The 17,458-nt window shown below is 39.8% G+C and overlaps 1 protein-coding gene and 1 long non-coding RNA gene across 12 annotated transcripts in view; one reads left to right on the plus strand and one right to left on the minus strand.

Annotated features, from left to right (window-relative positions):
- The first annotated feature begins 51 nt into the window (after window positions 1-51).
- On the plus strand, window positions 52-17,189 carry LOC138738493 (uncharacterized). Its single transcript, XR_011341571.1, has 4 exons — window positions 52-210; window positions 14,132-14,305; window positions 15,038-15,146; window positions 16,898-17,189. It is a non-coding gene; the product is annotated as an uncharacterized lncRNA (long non-coding RNA).
- synj1 (synaptojanin 1) overlaps window positions 8,420-17,458 on the minus strand; it is an 83,480-nt gene continuing 74,441 nt past the window's right edge. For 9 of the 11 annotated variants that reach the window (XM_069888764.1, XM_069888765.1, XM_069888763.1 and 6 more), the window contains one exon: window positions 8,420-11,761. In XM_069888764.1, the coding sequence (XP_069744865.1) occupies window positions 10,913-11,761 (849 nt within the window). In that variant the 3' untranslated portion in view covers window positions 8,420-10,912. Of the gene's footprint in view, window positions 11,762-14,120; window positions 14,145-17,458 lie in introns of all 11 variants that reach the window. The other 2 variants (XM_069888773.1, XM_069888771.1) reach the window with 2 other exon arrangements.

A 17,458-nucleotide genomic window follows, 5' to 3' on the forward strand; every position in this document is an offset into this window, starting at 1 on the left:
GGGGGGGGCCTCGCCGGCACGCATGCGCGCGGGCGCATTGCCTGCGCATGCTCGCCCGATTTCCCCGGCAGCCCACGCTTCCCTGCCGGAGAACTTGTTCCGATGGCTCGGTTCAAATGACTCTCGGTTCCCCCTCGGATGTTCTGCCCGAAGATGTGGCACGGGATACTTTACAACTTTGGCTCTGTCGTCCGGCGGTCTGCGTGACAGGTAAGCGAGGCGGGTTTGCATTAAGAGAGCGCCTACCGCATCCCCATTTGGCGGGAGCTCGCCTCTAAAAGCGGGAAATGAACAGTAGCTGTAGGGGCATTAACGCCGATGTTGACTATGGATCGTCATGAATTGTAAGGTACTTGCAGCCTCCACAAAGAACCCCATTTCTGCTCCAATAGAGGGATGAATGAAAATAAGGGTCTCCCTTCATGTTGTGCACTGACTCCCTCCTGTCTCCAAGGGAATCATTCCACAATATATCTTTGTTTTAAGTGCTGTTGTGTGTGTAGACTGTGGTCTGGAGAACCCCTGTTTTACCTCTCCAGTCACATGATAATAAACTCGAGGCTAATAATGGCTAGTGAATCTGTTTATTGATTGGGGGGGGGGAGAAATTGGACAAATGATGGGATTGTGAGAAACCAGGACCTTCACAGATTTCGCTCGAGACAAAAATTGAGAACAAAGAACATTTATTGTACAACTGTGCAAAGTTGGGTGCTTCCCCTTACCCTGGGAACACACACACATACTGGGGCTCACCCAACTTTTATACAGTTCATTTCAGCGTAGAGATACGTTCTCTACATTCTTCTGCCTCCTGGATTGGTTTGGCATTTGGTAATTCTGTCTGCCTACGTGCAGTTTCTGTAAACTTGAAAGACCATGGGGTATCCTGTCGGGGTCCCATCCTGTCATTGTCCTTATTCATGAATCTGCCTTTGTCCTTATTCACACATCTCAACCCCCAGGACTTATTAATTCTGCAGAACTTGCTAATTCTTTCTATCGCTATAAGACCCTTATTCTATTATACTTGCATAACCCTTCCTCACACTCATCCCTACTCAGCACTTACTTAACTTACTCTAGTCTAGTATTCCTTATTTCATTCATACTAGCTTTACTTCCTATATTCTATTATCTCTCACAGGATGTTTTTGCATCCTCCTGTATTGTTGCACCCTCATCCAAAAAGACAGCCCTGAGTTCCTGATTAGATTCAAATCTCAGAAATCTTGAGCCGATGAAAGATGGAGTAAATTGAAGAAACGGGCCATTCTGAAATTTTAAAAAAGAAAATAAACTTTACATTCCTCATTGAAGCAACCAATCTGCTCCTCCAAAGGCTTTGTATGAGAAACATACAAACCTCATTGTAATGAGCATTCTTTAAATATGTATTGCTCTACTTCCACAATTTAAAACTAGGTTCAGGATTAACCTTGTGTTTATTTTGTCTTTTAAATGAATCTAATTTAACATTTTCCATCTGTGATTTTTTTTTCCCTGAAACTGAAAAGGGAATTTACATATTTCAAGTGAAATGCAAAACTCAGATGCTGTGATTGCAGTAAAAGCACAGAAATGCTTGAGGAACTCAACATGTCAAGCATGCTGCATGATATCATTTGGGGCCTGAAACCTTCTTTAAAGTATGAGTGAAAAGCAGGCAGGTGCTGGAATTAGTGGAAGGGGGAGTGTGGGGAGGGGTATGCTCAGGCCAACAGTTAAAAAGGTGATAATTGGACATGGATTGGAAAGGAGAAGAAATATAAAAGGTGATTGGGGAAGGGGGTTCCTCTGTGAATGCAGAGCTGAAAGAAGAGACAGAAGAAGAGATAGAGTTAAAGAAATAGGGATGGAGGAAAGGGAGAGATGGGGGGGGGGGGCTAACAAATCCAGAGGTCATGTTTATGTCATCTATTTGGAGGGTGCCCTGATGGCATATTGTTCTCCAATTTGTGTGGTCTAAGTCTGGCAGTGCATGAAACCATAAACATATGAATGGCATATGAATGGGGCAGGGAACTGAAATTAATAGCCACTGGGAGATCCCTGCTCATACACCAGAGTGAAATTGATCAACGAAGCGATCTCCCAACCTATGTCTACTGTCTCCGATGTAGAGGAGACCACAATGGGAGCACCGGATGTAGTAGATAACCCCTGGAGATGCACAAGTGAAGTGTTGCTTAATTTGGAAGGACAGAGGGAGGAGGTGTAGACTCAAGTGTCGCATTCATTAGTGGGGAGGAGTTAACGAGGGAGTCACAGAAGCAACGGTTCCTGCGGAAAGATGGGAGGAGAAGGGAAGATGTAGTAGGTGGCAGAAATGGCAGAGGATGATTGTTGGATGAGGAGGCTAATGGGGTGGTAGGTGAGGACAAGGGGAATCCTGTCCTTGTTGCACATGGTGCAGAGGGGGACCAGGGAAGATGCGTGGATAATGGAGGATGTGCAGATGAGGGCTGATAGTAGCCACAAGTTTTGACGAGGGAGGATATCTGATGATTTCCCATGAAAGACCCTCATCCAGTGTGCAGATATAACAGAGACTGAGGAATTGCTAGAAAGCGATAGAATGTTTACAGGGGACAGGATGTGAAGAATAGTCAAGTCAGCTGTGTGAGTTGGACAGAAATTTTCTACATGCGCTCTCTCCTTTCTCGATCTTTCCCCATTTCAGGAGACAAATTCTCAACAAACATTTTCTGCTTGGCAAGGCTCCTCAGCTCTTGCTCCACATCATATACGACTATTTTAGCGCTGCCTCGTGTTTGTTGACTTTATCCACTTCGCTGCCAACTTCCACCCCGACCTCAAATTCAGTTGGTCCATCTCTATCAACACTTTCCCCTTTCTCAATGTATCTGTCTCCATCTCTGGAGACAAACTCTCAATGTACATTTTCTACAAACCCTATTTCAAGAGTCTTTCTGGACATCCTTGATTAAAAATATTTGAAGTATATTGAATGATCAATGTTCTGTTAGGGTGGCCATTCCAAAGGAGGATATGGTAATGGGTATTAGAGTAACCTATGTCTTCCTTTGGAATGGCCACCCTAGAATTGTTTATGGTTTTGCCACTCCAGTAATTGGATGAGTATGCAGATTTATAAAGAATAGGGAGAACAAACTTGTTGGTTTGTCTGGTTGTGTGTTTGCACACTGAGGACTGGAGAAAGTTGTTTTGTCAGGTTGTACTTGTGCAATCGGACGATAAATAAATGAACTTGAAAGGCATGCTAACTAGATTTATTATTGAAGAAGGTGATGCTATTGATGTACCTGAACTTTCAAAAGGCAATTAATAAATTAAGATTGTCAATAAAATTTGAATGTCGTGGAATAAAATGTGTAGTGGTGCACACAAAGTTTGGATGAGAAACAACAAAAAATGTGAGTTTTTTTAGATTGGAGGAAGGTATGCAATGCAGACCTTGGGGTTTAGTGCTGAGTCCAATAATAAAGTATATCAATAATCTGAATGTATGTACAGGCTAAATTATCAAAAATATAGATAACACCAAACTCAGAAATAGGGCAAACAATGCAAAATGTTGAGTGCATGACTTCAAAGGCATTTTGTAGAATAGAAAGAGATGGCGGATGAAGTTCAACAGGCGGAAGGAAGTGTGAATTGGAGGCTTTTGGTGGGAAGAATGAGGAAAGATGATATAAATGAGTAATCCTAAAGTGGAATAACAGAGACTTGTGAGAATTTGGTCCACAGGACAGGCCAGGAAAGCAAACAAAATAATGCGAGATTGAGTGATCCAGACGAGTTCTTCAGCATTAACTTGCTCTTCTGCTCATCTTATCCACTTTGATCGAGCTAGTCCCTTTTGCATGTGTTTGGCACATATCCCTCTCTAAACCTATCCTATCCATGTACCTGTCTAAATAAATGTTACTATTGACCCTTCTACAACTTCCACGGAAACATGGCTACAAGGTGACCCTAAATGGGAATTAAACTTTCAAGGGTATCAGGTGGTGCAAAGAGATAGACAGGATGGTAAGGGAGGTGGAGTTGCACTCTTAATCAAAGATGAGCTCCAGGCAGTAGTGAGGAATGAGCATAATGTTGAGTCCATTTGGGTAGAGATAAAGAATAACAAAGGGGAAAAATTATTGGTGGGTGTTATCTATCGCCCACCATATAACAATAGTTTTTCTTTTTCTTTGGCTTGGCTTCGCGGACGAAGATTTATGGAGGGGGTAAAAGTCCACGTCAGCTGCAGGCTCGTTTGTGGCTGACAAGTCCGATGCGGGACAGGCAGACACGGTTGCAGCGGTTGCAGGGGAAAATTGGTTGGTTGGGGTTGGGTGTTGGGTTTTTCCTCCTTTGCCTTTTGTCAGTAGTTTAGTGGCACAGGAAATAAACAGAGAGAGAAGTGAGGCATGTAATAATGATACGGCAGTAGTCATGGGGGACTTTAACTTCCACATAGATTGGGAAAATCAAGTTGGTCGTGGGAGTCTAGAAGAGGACTTCATAGAATGCATCCACGATAACTTTCTTGAGCAGCATGTTAAGGAACCCACAAGAGAAAATGCTCTCCTGGATCTAGTGTTGTGTAATGAGATAGATAGAGTAAATGATGTAATAGTCAGAGACCATCTGGGAAATAGCGATCATAGTATGATTGAATTTCTCATTCAGATGGAAGGGGAAATAGTTAGATCTAAAACTAATATATTATGCTTAAACAGGGGTGACTACCATAGGATGAGGGAGGAATTGGGCAGAGTGGACTGGGAGCAAAGGCTAATTGATGAAACAGTTGAGGAACAGTGAAAGATTTTCAAAGAAATATTTTGTAATGCTCAACAAAAATATATTCAGGTCAGGAAAAAGGGCAGCAAGGGAGGGAAAAATCAACCGTGGTTAATAAAGGAGAGTATAAAATTGAAGGTGCAGGTGTACAAAGCTGCAAAGAGCAGTGGGAAACTGGAAGATTGGGAAAACTTTAAGAGACAACAAGGGGTTACAAAGCGGGTAATAAGAAATGGGAAAAAGGATTATGAAAGTAAATTGGCACAAAATATAAGAACAGAAAGCAAAAAAATTTATAAATATATAAAACGGAAGAGGGTGGCCAGAGTTAACATAGGACCCTTGGAGGATGAGAAAGGAAAACTGGTAGCAAAAAATGAGGAAATGGCCAAGGCATTGAACAAATATTTTGTGTCAGTCTTCATGGTGGAAGACATGTCCAGCATGCCCAAGTGTGGAGTTAAGGATGCGAATGTTGGGGAGGGCCTTGATAAAAAGTTGTTACAAAGGAAGTAGTGATGGAGAAACTAATGGGACTAAAGCCAGACAAATCACCTGGTCCTGATGATATGCATCCAAGGGTTCTGAAGGAAATAGCAGAAGTTATAGTTGATGCATTGGTGGTCATATACCAAAATTCCTTGGATTCTGGGCAGGTCCCGGCAGACTGGAAGACAGCAAATGTCACGCCACTTTTTAAGAAGGGATGTAGGCAGAAGACTGGAAATTATTGGCCAATTAGATTGACGTCTGTAGTTGGAAAAATGCTTGAAGCTGTCATTAAAGATGAAATAGTGAAACTTTTGGAACATAAGGGTTCAATCAGGCAGTCACAGCATGGTTTTAGAAAGGGAAGATCTTGTTTGACAAACTTGTTAGGATTCTTTGAGGATATAATGGGTGCAGTGGATAGAGGGGAACAGGTTGATGTTGTATATTTGGATTTCCAGAAAGCATTTGATAAGGTGCCACACAAGAGACTTCTCAGTAAGTTACAGGAAAGTGGAGTCCAGGGAAGTATATTGGCCTGGATTGAAAATTGGTTGTCTGACAGGAGGCAGAGTCGGGATAAATGGGAGTTTTTCAGGTTGGCAGAGAGTGGTAAGTGGGGTGCCGCAGGGGTCAGTGTTAGGCCTACAACTGTTCATCATTTACATTGATGACTTGGAGGAGGGGACAAAATGTGGTGTAGCCAAGTTTGCGGATGACACCAAACTGAGTGGAAGAGCAAATTGTAATGAGGATGTGGAGAGTCTGCAGAGGGATAGAGTTAAGCTGGATGAGTGGGCAAAGGTCTGGCAGATGGAGTACAATGTTAGTAAGTGTGAGGTTATCCACTTTGGCAAGAAAAATAAAAGAGCTGAATATTATTTAAAGGGTGAAAAACTACAGCATGGTGTTGTGCAGAGGGACTTGGGAGTGTTTGTGCATGAATCGCAAAAAGTTAGGTTGCAGGTGCAGCAGGTTTTTAAGAAGGCAAATGGAATGTTGGCCTTCATCGCTAGAGGAATTGAATTCAGGAGTAGGGAGGTAATGTTGCAACTGTACAAGGTACTGGTGAGACCGCACCTGGAGTACTGTGTCCAGTTCTGGTCTCCATATTTGAGGAAGGATATACTGGCTTTGGAGACGGTCCAGAGGAGGTTTACTAGGTTGATCCCTGGGATGAAGGGGTTGACTTATGATGAAAGATTAAATCGTCTAGTATTGTATTCACTCGAGTTCAGAAGAATGAGAGGAAATCTTATAGAAACATATAGGATTATGAAGGGTATGGATAGGATAGATGTAGGAAGGTTTTTTGAGCTGGCCGGGGAAACTAAAATGAGAGGACACAGTCTCAAGATTCGGGGGAGTAGATTTAGGACAGAGATGAAGAAAAATAGTTTTTCCCAGAGAGTAGTGAATGTTTGGAATTCTCTAACCAGGGAAGTGGTTGAGGCTGCCTCATTAAACCTATTTAAAATTGGGTTAGACAAATTTTTACATGATAGAGGAATTAGGGGATATGGGGAGAAGGCAGGTAGGTGGAGTTAGGTCATAAATTAGATCAGCCATGATCGTATTGAATGGCGGAGCAGGCTCGGCCGACTCCTCTTCCTACTTCCTATGTTCCTATGGTGGCTCATTCTATATATTCACTACCTTGTGTGTGAAGAAAGCGCCTCTTGGGTCCCTTCCCAGGGCTGTACCATTCATCTTATAAGGCCTGGCTTGGTTTCACCTACCTAAGTGCCAACACCTCACATTTGACAAGAGCTAAATTCCACCTGCTATTGCTTGACCCATTTTCCCAGTTCATCTGGATCCTTTTGTGATCTCAGATAAACTTTTCAGTGTTTAACCTACCACTAATTTGTGTCTCTTCTGCAAACTTGCTTACCATGCTAAGTCATTAATATTAGATGGCAAACAGTAGACCCACCACCAATCAAATTGTGCTACATTATCCTTCTATTTGTACATTTAAATAAAAAACCTTCAGTCCTGTATTCATCACTCTTTTGACATTTGTCTCCAGAGCACCACAATTTAAATTATTATCATTATGCCTGCAATTTTGTCCTATTAACTCCCTATCCTTCCTCACAGTCTCACTACATTCTACATCTACTTGTATATCATCTGCCCTATCACTCTGGTCCTCATCCCCCTTCCAAGCTACTTTAAATGCTCCTCAACAGCTCTAGCAAATCTACCTGCCAGAATATTGGTTCTCCCTCAAATTCAGATGTAAATTGTCCTTTTTATTTGCAGGTCATACCCTCCCCAGAAGAGATCCCAATGATTCAGAAATTTGAAACCTCCCCCTTGCACCTTTGAGGTCCTGCCTCAGCTTCTTGCCTAGCTCCCTTTTTTTCCCTCATCAGGACCTCTCCTCCCTTTTCCAATCTATGTCATTGGTATCAAATATGTACCAGAACTTCTGCTCACCCTCTCCTCTCAGAATGCTTTGGACCCAATCCAAGTCATCCCTGGCACCTAGGAGGCAACAAATCATCCACGTCTCTTCACATCCATAAAATCTGGCCTGCTCCTGAATCAAATCCCCTGTCGCTACTTCTCTCCTTTTCTCCCTCCTTCCCTTCTGGGCCAGACTCTGTGCATTAAATATCAAAGCAAGAAATATCAATGGTAACTGGAGTTGATTCTCCAATTCTAACTCTATTGATGGCTATATTTTTTATTATTCACAGGCTCTTGCAAGTAATGAGGTCTTAATGTATTTGCCAGAGCAATGGAAGTTTTGGTTTTATTCTCCCTCTCTCCTACAAATTGCATGATTTACATTTGCAGGATCATGCAACTGAGAACTATTCATCCTTATTCTGGGGATCACTACAAGGCAAATGTAGACTTTACAAATGGGTAATGGCTGACTGATGTTGAGGTAATCCAGATATTTTCTTGCAGTTTGTGGATCTGTAACTTTTTCAAAAATCCTATAGCCCTGAGAAGAGTGATTGGTTTTATTCTGTCTGTCCAAAGATGACTATGCTTTGGAGTGTGCAATCTGTTACTGCAGACAAGGTATTTGCAATTACTCAATTTGGGCATTATCATTCATGAACTAGCAGGATTTGCATCTTGTGTGCTTTGTTCTATGCAACAGAATGAAAACTAAAAGCTACAAAATACATTTATAGGACAAAGCTACATTTATTGAACAAAGATGCACGTTTACTTTCCACACATTAATCTTAATACTGCAGTCTTGAGAAAAGATTTAGACATGTTATCCATTGAATATAATATACCAAGTTTAATTTGCAAGTTTATTGATATGCACTGAGAGACATTAAAGATCAGACTTATAAAAACTATAAACAGCCAGGTTACCACACTGAAACATTGCAGTTACAATTTTGTAAACATTGTTGCAAAAGACACATTTGCTGCAGCCCCAGCGTAAACCACAGAAGTGAGTGGATTATTCAACAGTTACAAATTGGGAGTTTGCACACCAGCAACACCATACTTGCACACTGAGTATTAAAATTCATTACGGTCATTGAGAGTTATACATGGAAGTGGTGTATTCAGTTGAAATGTAACTGGATAATTTTTAAACAATTATTTCCCTTTGAACCACAGGCAAGAACAACAGTAACAAGCATTATAATGCCTCTCGGATATCAGTAGAGAATACTTAACAAATACACTATCTAAAAGCAAGGCTACAAGATTATGTTTTTGAACTTTCAGCATTTTTAATTATTTTTGACTTTTCACCTGAAAGCCCATTCAGAATGAAGTTAAAAATAGGAAATGATAGTTTTAACCGATCCATTACGTCACCTGCTGGTTATTTGGTAATACTTTAATAAATACAATGGTTCGTGATATTTGTATTTATTACATTTGAATATATAGAAATGCAATGTGACATACTGACTTATTAACACAATTTCATCAAAAACCTTCAAGGTATATTTGCGTTGCAGAAATGTATTGTATTAAAAAATATCAGAATTTAGTAATGACGAGTAATATGTAGCGAATATTTTGGAAGAGCTGTACTTTCTGATGGTGATACATATTTGGGTCTTTTGTTATTTCAGTACTTGTGCTTCACCATTTGTCTTGGTTTTGTATTTTTTCTTGAACCAAACCAGTCGAATGACTTAATCACCAGTCGGCTTAAATAGGTGACAGAGATTTATATTCCATGATATATATTTTACAATATTTTAGATAGGGCATTCTTGTATAAAATTAATTTTTACATGGGATGGGCAAGGAGCAGGCTAAGTGTGCTTGTCAACATTAGGAAATGGATGATTACGTGGATTTTAAATGAAAATTCAAGTAAATAAAAGTTACTTTTGGTGTGGATTAAGGTGAGGGATATAAAAAGGTTTTGCTAATAGACTAATAATGGAATATAATTTGAGCAGTAGTTGTTGCAGTTGAGATTTGATGTGGATCCATCTGAGGAATATGTTTTAATTATAAACCATCAATTTGCTATTTTTTCTTCCAGAGAATGACCATACAGGCAAATTGGGCTCATGAAATTAAATGTTTTGTAATAGAACTATAAAAATTTCATGACTGTAATGTTGACGTCTGAGTCAATACTGCACAATGTAAGTGACGCGAACTGCTGGAACTTAGCCGCTCATGCAGCGTCCATGAGAGGTAATGATATCTAACTGTTTCAGGCCCGAGGCCTTCTTCAAGGGTGTGAAGAAACATAGGTAATATATCTTTACCTCCAATGGACACTGCGTGACCTACTAAGTTCCTCTAGCATTTATGTTTTGACCACAATGTATGTGTTCTTTTTTATTCAAATGCCTTGCAAAAGTATGTTTTGTCTCATTGATAGAAGTAAAGCCCAAGTGGTCATAGTTGCACAAAATCAGTGCAATGAACTGCCTGATGTATTCCATAAGTTGTTGGGCATGCTGGACACTATCTGCAATTCCACAATATTTACAGCTTCAATAGTGGTACTGCAAAGGAAAATGTCAGTTTGATTCTATTACATGACAGTCAAAACAACTGCATATTTGTGTTAAGAAGAAGCAGTTTCATTTTCACTGAGCAACAGCTCCCTTGTTCATTTGTACTGTAATTAAAACCAAGCAGGGGGCAGGAAGGGAAACGAATGGAAAAATATTTTAAATGAAAATGTTGACTTTTACTAATCTTCGTCCGCGAAGCCAACCCAAAGAAGAAAGAAAGAGTAACAACTTGGCGTACAACAAAAATTATTCTTTAGAAATTATGAAAGTCACTGGACTTGGCCCTGGTTAGTTGTACTGCAAACTTATCAAAGGCCATATTTGAACCAAGGTTTCCCAGATGGGTTGAAGATTGCAAATGTTACTTTAACTAGAGTAATTTCACTTTTTAAAAAAAAAACTCCTGCCTTTGAAGCTCTAACATTTTTCCCTTGCATTGGTCCTTTTTAACTGCATCTTGTACAAGGCCATTTCCTTATTTGCTAATATCCAGGAAATGACAGTTGTGAACTTGGCCACTAAACAAAATACTGTAATAATGTTGTTGACCCTTGAAAACAAATACTAGTATTGACCTTGTACAAGAATTGCCAGGTATCGACATATTGCACATGTGATGTCCCAATAATTATAAACCACTTGTTTTAATTCACTCTGCCTTTTCATCTTTCAGTAAATCCTTGTTTTAGTAAGGAGGCAGGTGCCTTAGAGTTAAATGGAAGACTTGGAATGACGACATTTGATCTCAAAGGTATAGGAGGTGGTGCTCTTTGAGCTGATGCACCAGTTGCTGTGTTACTTGTGTTCCAGTTATTGCCGAACCCAAACTCTGTTGCAGGAAATATTTTTTCTGTGTTGTTTAGTGACAAGTTAACATTTTCATTCCAAGGGTCCTGAGTATCCATTTTCTTCGCACCTATTGACAGATTTCTTTCTTTTAGATCAAAGTCATTATCCTCAAAGATCACCCACCCACTGATTTGCCTTTTGTCATTTGAAAGTTTAGTTTGAAGGACATGGTCTACAAATGGATTTGATGAAAAGGCAGGTTTGCCAATTTCAGCTCCAGAAGCCATGACATTAGTGGAGATAACAGGGTAACTGCTACTACTTTGCACAGAGAGCTGTGATGCAACAGCCCGTTTCTCAACAACATTTTGAGCATCAGTCCTAAATGGATTGTGACTAGTTTTCCCAGTGAAAGGGTTGGTGTTGGAGACAGTTCCATGAGTCAAGTTGAAAGCTGTAGGAATTACTTGGAGGGTCTCTTGTAAATGACTTCGGGGAGGAATGGGAGGTACAAATGGCAAGCGATTAGGACACGTCGATACAATTGGTTGAATGGATTGTTGCTGGCACAAAGATGGAGATATATGAGCAAACGCTGGCTGCATTCCACTTGATAACTGGGTCTTTGTCCAAGGGTCAACAAGCTGGTCAAGTGAAAGGTCAGCAAAAGGGTCAATGTTGGATATTTCTCCATTGTTAATTCCATTAATATTGGGTTTACGCTGTAATATTAAAAAAAATAAAATTTATACACAAAAAAATTCAGTCTATCATAATCCCAATCTGTTACACATTTCATAGACTCCACCTATAGCCAACAAAAATATAATAGTAATACAGTTGATTTTCCTGCTTTCCTAGAGATAAAACTTTTGAACAGAATGATTTCCATAGCAATAGAGCCAAGATCACATGATTTAAAATTATTTTGCTGGATATTTTATGCTTGTCTGCAAATCCAAGCCCATCCCTTCCTCTTAATACCTGCCTGGTGGACATGGTAATTCCACTACCAACTATTTCTTTCCTTCCTGTTAGGTCTGCTTTGTTCATGAATGAGTGAGACAAACACCAGGCTGAGTCGAAATCAGGGTTCTTTGTTCTTTATTACCGGATTGTAACACTTGCGACTAACAAAGTTAGTCGGAGAATGCATTCTGCCGTTATCAGCAAAATGGTGATTTTTTATACCCTTGGATACATGCTTAGAACATCATCATATCATTACTTGTCCAATGACTAAAACTGTTGCTATCCTTTCCCTGCTAGCTTCCTGCCTCTCAATCCATCAATGTCTCTCTTATCTTGTAAGTACAAGGATGCATTTACATCTTTTACAGCCCTGTACAGGGCAGGGTAACTCCTTACACATTCCCATCTCATGATGTTTTACCTTACATTCCCCATCTGCTTTTTGCAGGGATAATTCTATCAGAGACTCTCTCGGGTGCGCTTCCCTCTCCACCCAATCTTTCACCCCTTTACACATTTCCTGCTGTACCCACAGAAAGGGCAAAACTTTGCCCTACATCTCCTCCTATACAAAGCCACAGCCAGACATTCCAGGTGAGGTGGAGCTTTATATGTGCATCAATCTAATCTACTGCAATCAGTGTGTTCTGTGTGGCTTCCTCTTCATTTGTGAGACCAAACATAAACCATGGGCCTAAATTTGACCTTTCTTTAGCAGAATATAAAAGATGGGATTTTGTATTATAACTTTACAAATTACTGATGAGACTGCACTTGGAATATTGTATGTAGTTCTGGTCACCGCACTGCAGGAAAGATGAGGGTGTGCCGGAGAAAGCATACAGGAGATTTTCCAGGATGTTGCCTAGAATTTGGTGAGAGACTGAATAGGCACAGGTTGTTTAGCCTGGCACGGAGGAGGCTGAGGAGTGACGTGACAAGAGTGAGGTAAAATTGAGAGGCATTGATGAACACGTATTCAGAATCTTTTTCCCATGGTTAGAATATCAAAAGGTGAAAGAAAGGATTTCCAAGGATTTTATTTAATAGAGTGGTTGCTATCTTGGAATGTTCTGTCAGAGGAGGTGGTCAAACTAGATTGGTTACTGCACTTAAAGGGACAATGCATAAAATATTACAGTTGTAATGTAGAAAAATGAGATTATTGTAGATTGGCGCATCACAACCACGCTGACTTTTTTTATCCAAAGATGTCATTTCTAACTCTGATTTTACCTATAAAATCCCCTCTGCCAATCAATTAATTTAATTAGATTGGCTCAATTCAATTATTACGTTTTTAACCGCCTTCAATTTGTTTTACAGGCATGCCCTTCCATATTTCTAACATCTTTAATTCCTACCAGCCTTCAAGGTGACCAATACTGGCCTAATTGACATCCCTAATGCTAATGGCTTTAATAATTGGTATCTGTGCCTTTAGTTATCTAGGCCTGAAATTCCCATCCTAAACTACACTCAAGTTCTTTTTGTCTTCCTTGAACATGTTCCTTAAATCAGGCATTTGATAACCCACCTTAATATGTTTTCATGATGTTGAAATTTGAGGTAACGGAGGGTATATTTTATGACATTACCCACTGCTGCAGAAACACAGGTCATTTTGTTACCAAATTACGTGAGAATTGAAGTTCTCACCGTTTGAACTCATTTAGAAAAACACCAATAACATTATTTTTCTCTGATTTGGAGCACTCAAAAGTGCTGAAAGTATCCCAAGTATCAAATGTAACAACACACAAAATGTTGGAGGAACTCTCATTATCAAATGCAATTTTGCTTTAAAATAGAATGTAATTCTCCCTATCATCTTCAGAAAGCAACATTTCTGCTGCATTAGCAAAGAACTTTAACCAGACTTGATCTTTAAATAAGTGGTCAATAATCATATCATTTTTCTCTCTCTACTAATGGTGTTTTGAGTATGTATAAAAATACATAAATTTAAAAAAAAACTTGCGAATACTTCTCAAATTAAAGTGTACCACAATAATGGTACAAATGATGCATGAAATTTCACAATTTGTACATCAACTTGTAGTGACTAAATTATTAGACCACATAGAAAATTGTAAATTAATTCAATACCTTTCACCCAGATGGTTGTTCCTGCTTGTGAGAAAGAGACAGTAAATACAAGAAAGAAGAAAACAGTCATTATCTACTGGACAGTTACTTGTTTTAACTCGAGTCATGGAGTTCTTTTCTGGTGTATAATTGTACCAAAGAACCCAAGTTTAAACATGCACAGAGTGAACATTTGGCGCATTCTGGTAAGAAACACAAGTGTACTCTCTTCTTGTAAAATGAGCCTAAATGGGAAAGAGACATTGCACATATAGATTCAGAAACCATCAAACAGAAGAAAATTATTAAGTGTTCTAACTGAAAGCTGCAGTTCATTTCCAGAGGGTCAGAATTCAAAATCAGTGAAGTTAAATTAAATTTGTGGACTATACGGCATTTGTAATGTTGAACTGCGTGATTACAACTCTCAAAAATCAGTTTAAAATCTCTTTAGCCAGGAATGGCATGGTTAGCGTGGCAGAGTTCGAATCCGGGTTCTCTGTACGTTCTCCCTGTGTCTGTGTTGTTTTCCTCCAAGTGCTCTGGTTTATTCCCACCCTCCAAAATGTGGCAGGTTTGTAGGTTAATTGGAGTATTTGGATGGCACAAGTTTATAGGCTGAAAGGCCCTGTTACCGTGCTATTTGTCTAAATTTAAAAAATTTAGAATGGTTGATATGTGATCTCTCCTCCACATACGGCAGGAATGTATTGAAAAGGAGCTTCAATTGGTACTTGAAGGAAATAGAAAGATGTGTGATTAAGAGAAAGTGAGGAAGAGTGAAATTTCTCTATAAAGTCACAAGCATGTATAGTTAGAAAAGCCCAAGTGACATCTTAGTATTGCTAAATTCTGGATAATTTATGTAGTCTATTCTAATTTCATTCCCCAAACTCATTCAGTTGACTACATTCTTTCCTCCTTTCTTCTTCCTCAAGGTAACCTTGATATATACACAGATGCCAAAAGCCATCTGATAATTTGCTCAAGAAGCCACGTCCAATCAGCAAAGCGCATCATATTCAAGCTCGCTCGTTAGCAAAAAGGGTATTTATTACATTCTGTCTCTTTCATAGAATGAGACTGAGATTATTGAAGAATCCCCACTAAAATACAGGCAAAGAATGAACTAAAAATTCAAGTCACTAGAAGAGTACAATATCAAACACAATCGCAGACTCAAAAATATATAATAAAAATTATGCACAGAAGCAAATTCAAAAGCTAATTATACTAGATGTCAGAAACCTGAACTACAAAATTCTGGAAATATTCAGGACTGGTAGCATTTATGCAGAGAGGAGCAAGGAGGTAAAGCCGAGCCTTTATAAGGATCATCAATTAGATCAGTCATAATCGTATTGAATGGCGGAGCAGGCTCGATGGGCCATTTTTGGCCTACTCCTGTCCCTATCAGTGAAACCACATTTGGTGTGTTGTGAGTAGTTTTGGGCCCCATCCAGGGAAGTATGTGCTGGCAGTAAAGAGGGTCCAGAGGAGGTTTAAGAGAGTGATAGTGGGGATGAGAGCTCACAAATGAGGAGCATTTGATGCTTCTGGGCCTGTTTAGCAGGTTGGGTGGGGGAAAACGGAATGTAATTGAAAGTGGTCTTCTGCAGAGGCCATGCATCCAGTGGCTCTCCATCTTTTTCTTTCCACCCACATCCCACCTTAAGCAATCCCTTACTAATCACAGAGAAATGGCATAAGGAATATTTAAAGTAGGATGTGAGTGAAAAGAAAAAGGTGGAGAACCCATGCCATTCATTTACCTTGAGAGCTCAGAAACTAATTTGAGTTGGAGCCTGAAGAATCCACGATACTGGTGGAATTTAGCCATTTATGAGCAGCAAACACTAATTTATTCACTTTTACCCAGCCACAACGCCCAAAGTATGGTTTGCAAGGTGGAAGATGAACAGAAAACTCACTGCTAAAAACACCTGGTTGCAGAGGGTTCATCACACGCCCAGAAATACTTTGTGGCTCCGATGGATAAATCACTGACTGAGTTCAAATGAACATGCTATGATGTCTTGGAGCCACATCTCCTATCTAAAAGCATTTATCCTGTTGGTTGCAAAACAATAAGCCCAGGAATAGGATTCTGATGCATCTTAATCTGCCTGGAAATTTTTTTTTTTTTCAGTACTTATTTTTACACTTCATATTGTCCCAATAGTTTTCACGGAAATTTACTTTGTTCTCTTAAAACTTCTGAGCAAAAGAAACACTGCTGGAGGAACTCAGTGTGTCTAGCAGCATCTGTGGGGGCAAAGGGATGGTCGGGTTTGGTATGGCCCTGCATCCAGAATATGGAGGAAAAACAGCTTAAGGATACCTGGGAGGGGTGGGCTAATAATGTAGTGGGGATGATGGGCACATGGAAATGGAGGGGGGGGGGCGGAAGGGTGTAGGGATTTAAAGACAAGCTTGATGAGTAGAAACAGATTAAAAAAAACAATGGGTCAATGGAGCCAAATAGTGAAAGGGGAGGGTAAAGGCAGACTGATGGGTGATGAATCAAACTCAATAAAGGAGGGATGATGGGCAGATGGAACAAGATGTGGAAAGTGAGGGGAGGCCAGGAGAGAAGAAACCAGGTGGACTTGCATGGAGCAGACAGAAATGTGAAAAGTAAAGAAAGAGAACATAGATGAACCAGTGGGAGTGGGTTATCTGGAACGGTCTGATCTGAGCCTTTTCCACTGCCAAGGTGAGGCTAACCAGAAACCAGAAAAACAGCACCTACCTCCACTGGATAGCCAATGGTCTGACATTGAATTTTCTTATTTTAGGAAGACAACTGCAAGCCTCACGAATATGCTGGTTTTAATGCCACTTGAAACGGTGTATGGAGTGTGAAACCTGCAAGAAAAGTTTTGGTTTTCCCCGAGTGATGCATCACCACTGGTCTTCCTTGAAAACTTCTGTCCGACCACATCCTACCTGCTGATTATTATTGGCACTGTTCCTTGGGAACAAACTATCAGTGTTCACTTCTACCTAGAAGTCAACTATCTTGACATCTTTAATACTATATCTAATTTTCTCCAAACTTAAGTAAGACATAATATCATACAATCACTACATATGAGTAGGTGAAGAATTATCTTTCCATTTCATCAGAATTGCTTGTCTGGCTATCAACGAGGTAAAAGCTAGGATTCTTTTTTGGGTTGAAGTGGTAACTGCTAAATGTGCAGATGAAATGAAATACGTTAAAATAACACTGTCCGCTTAAAGTTTCATCATGCAAACTTGCTACTTACCTTCTTCCCTTAAATTTGTAAGGGGAAATAATTTTTTTTATGGTGTTGAGACTTGAACATATTACAATTCACTTCTGAATATCTGAA

The sequence above is a fragment of the Narcine bancroftii genome, chromosome 7 (assembly GCF_036971445.1).
Source record: "Narcine bancroftii isolate sNarBan1 chromosome 7, sNarBan1.hap1, whole genome shotgun sequence".
Taxonomy (NCBI): Eukaryota; Metazoa; Chordata; class Chondrichthyes; order Torpediniformes; family Narcinidae; genus Narcine; species Narcine bancroftii.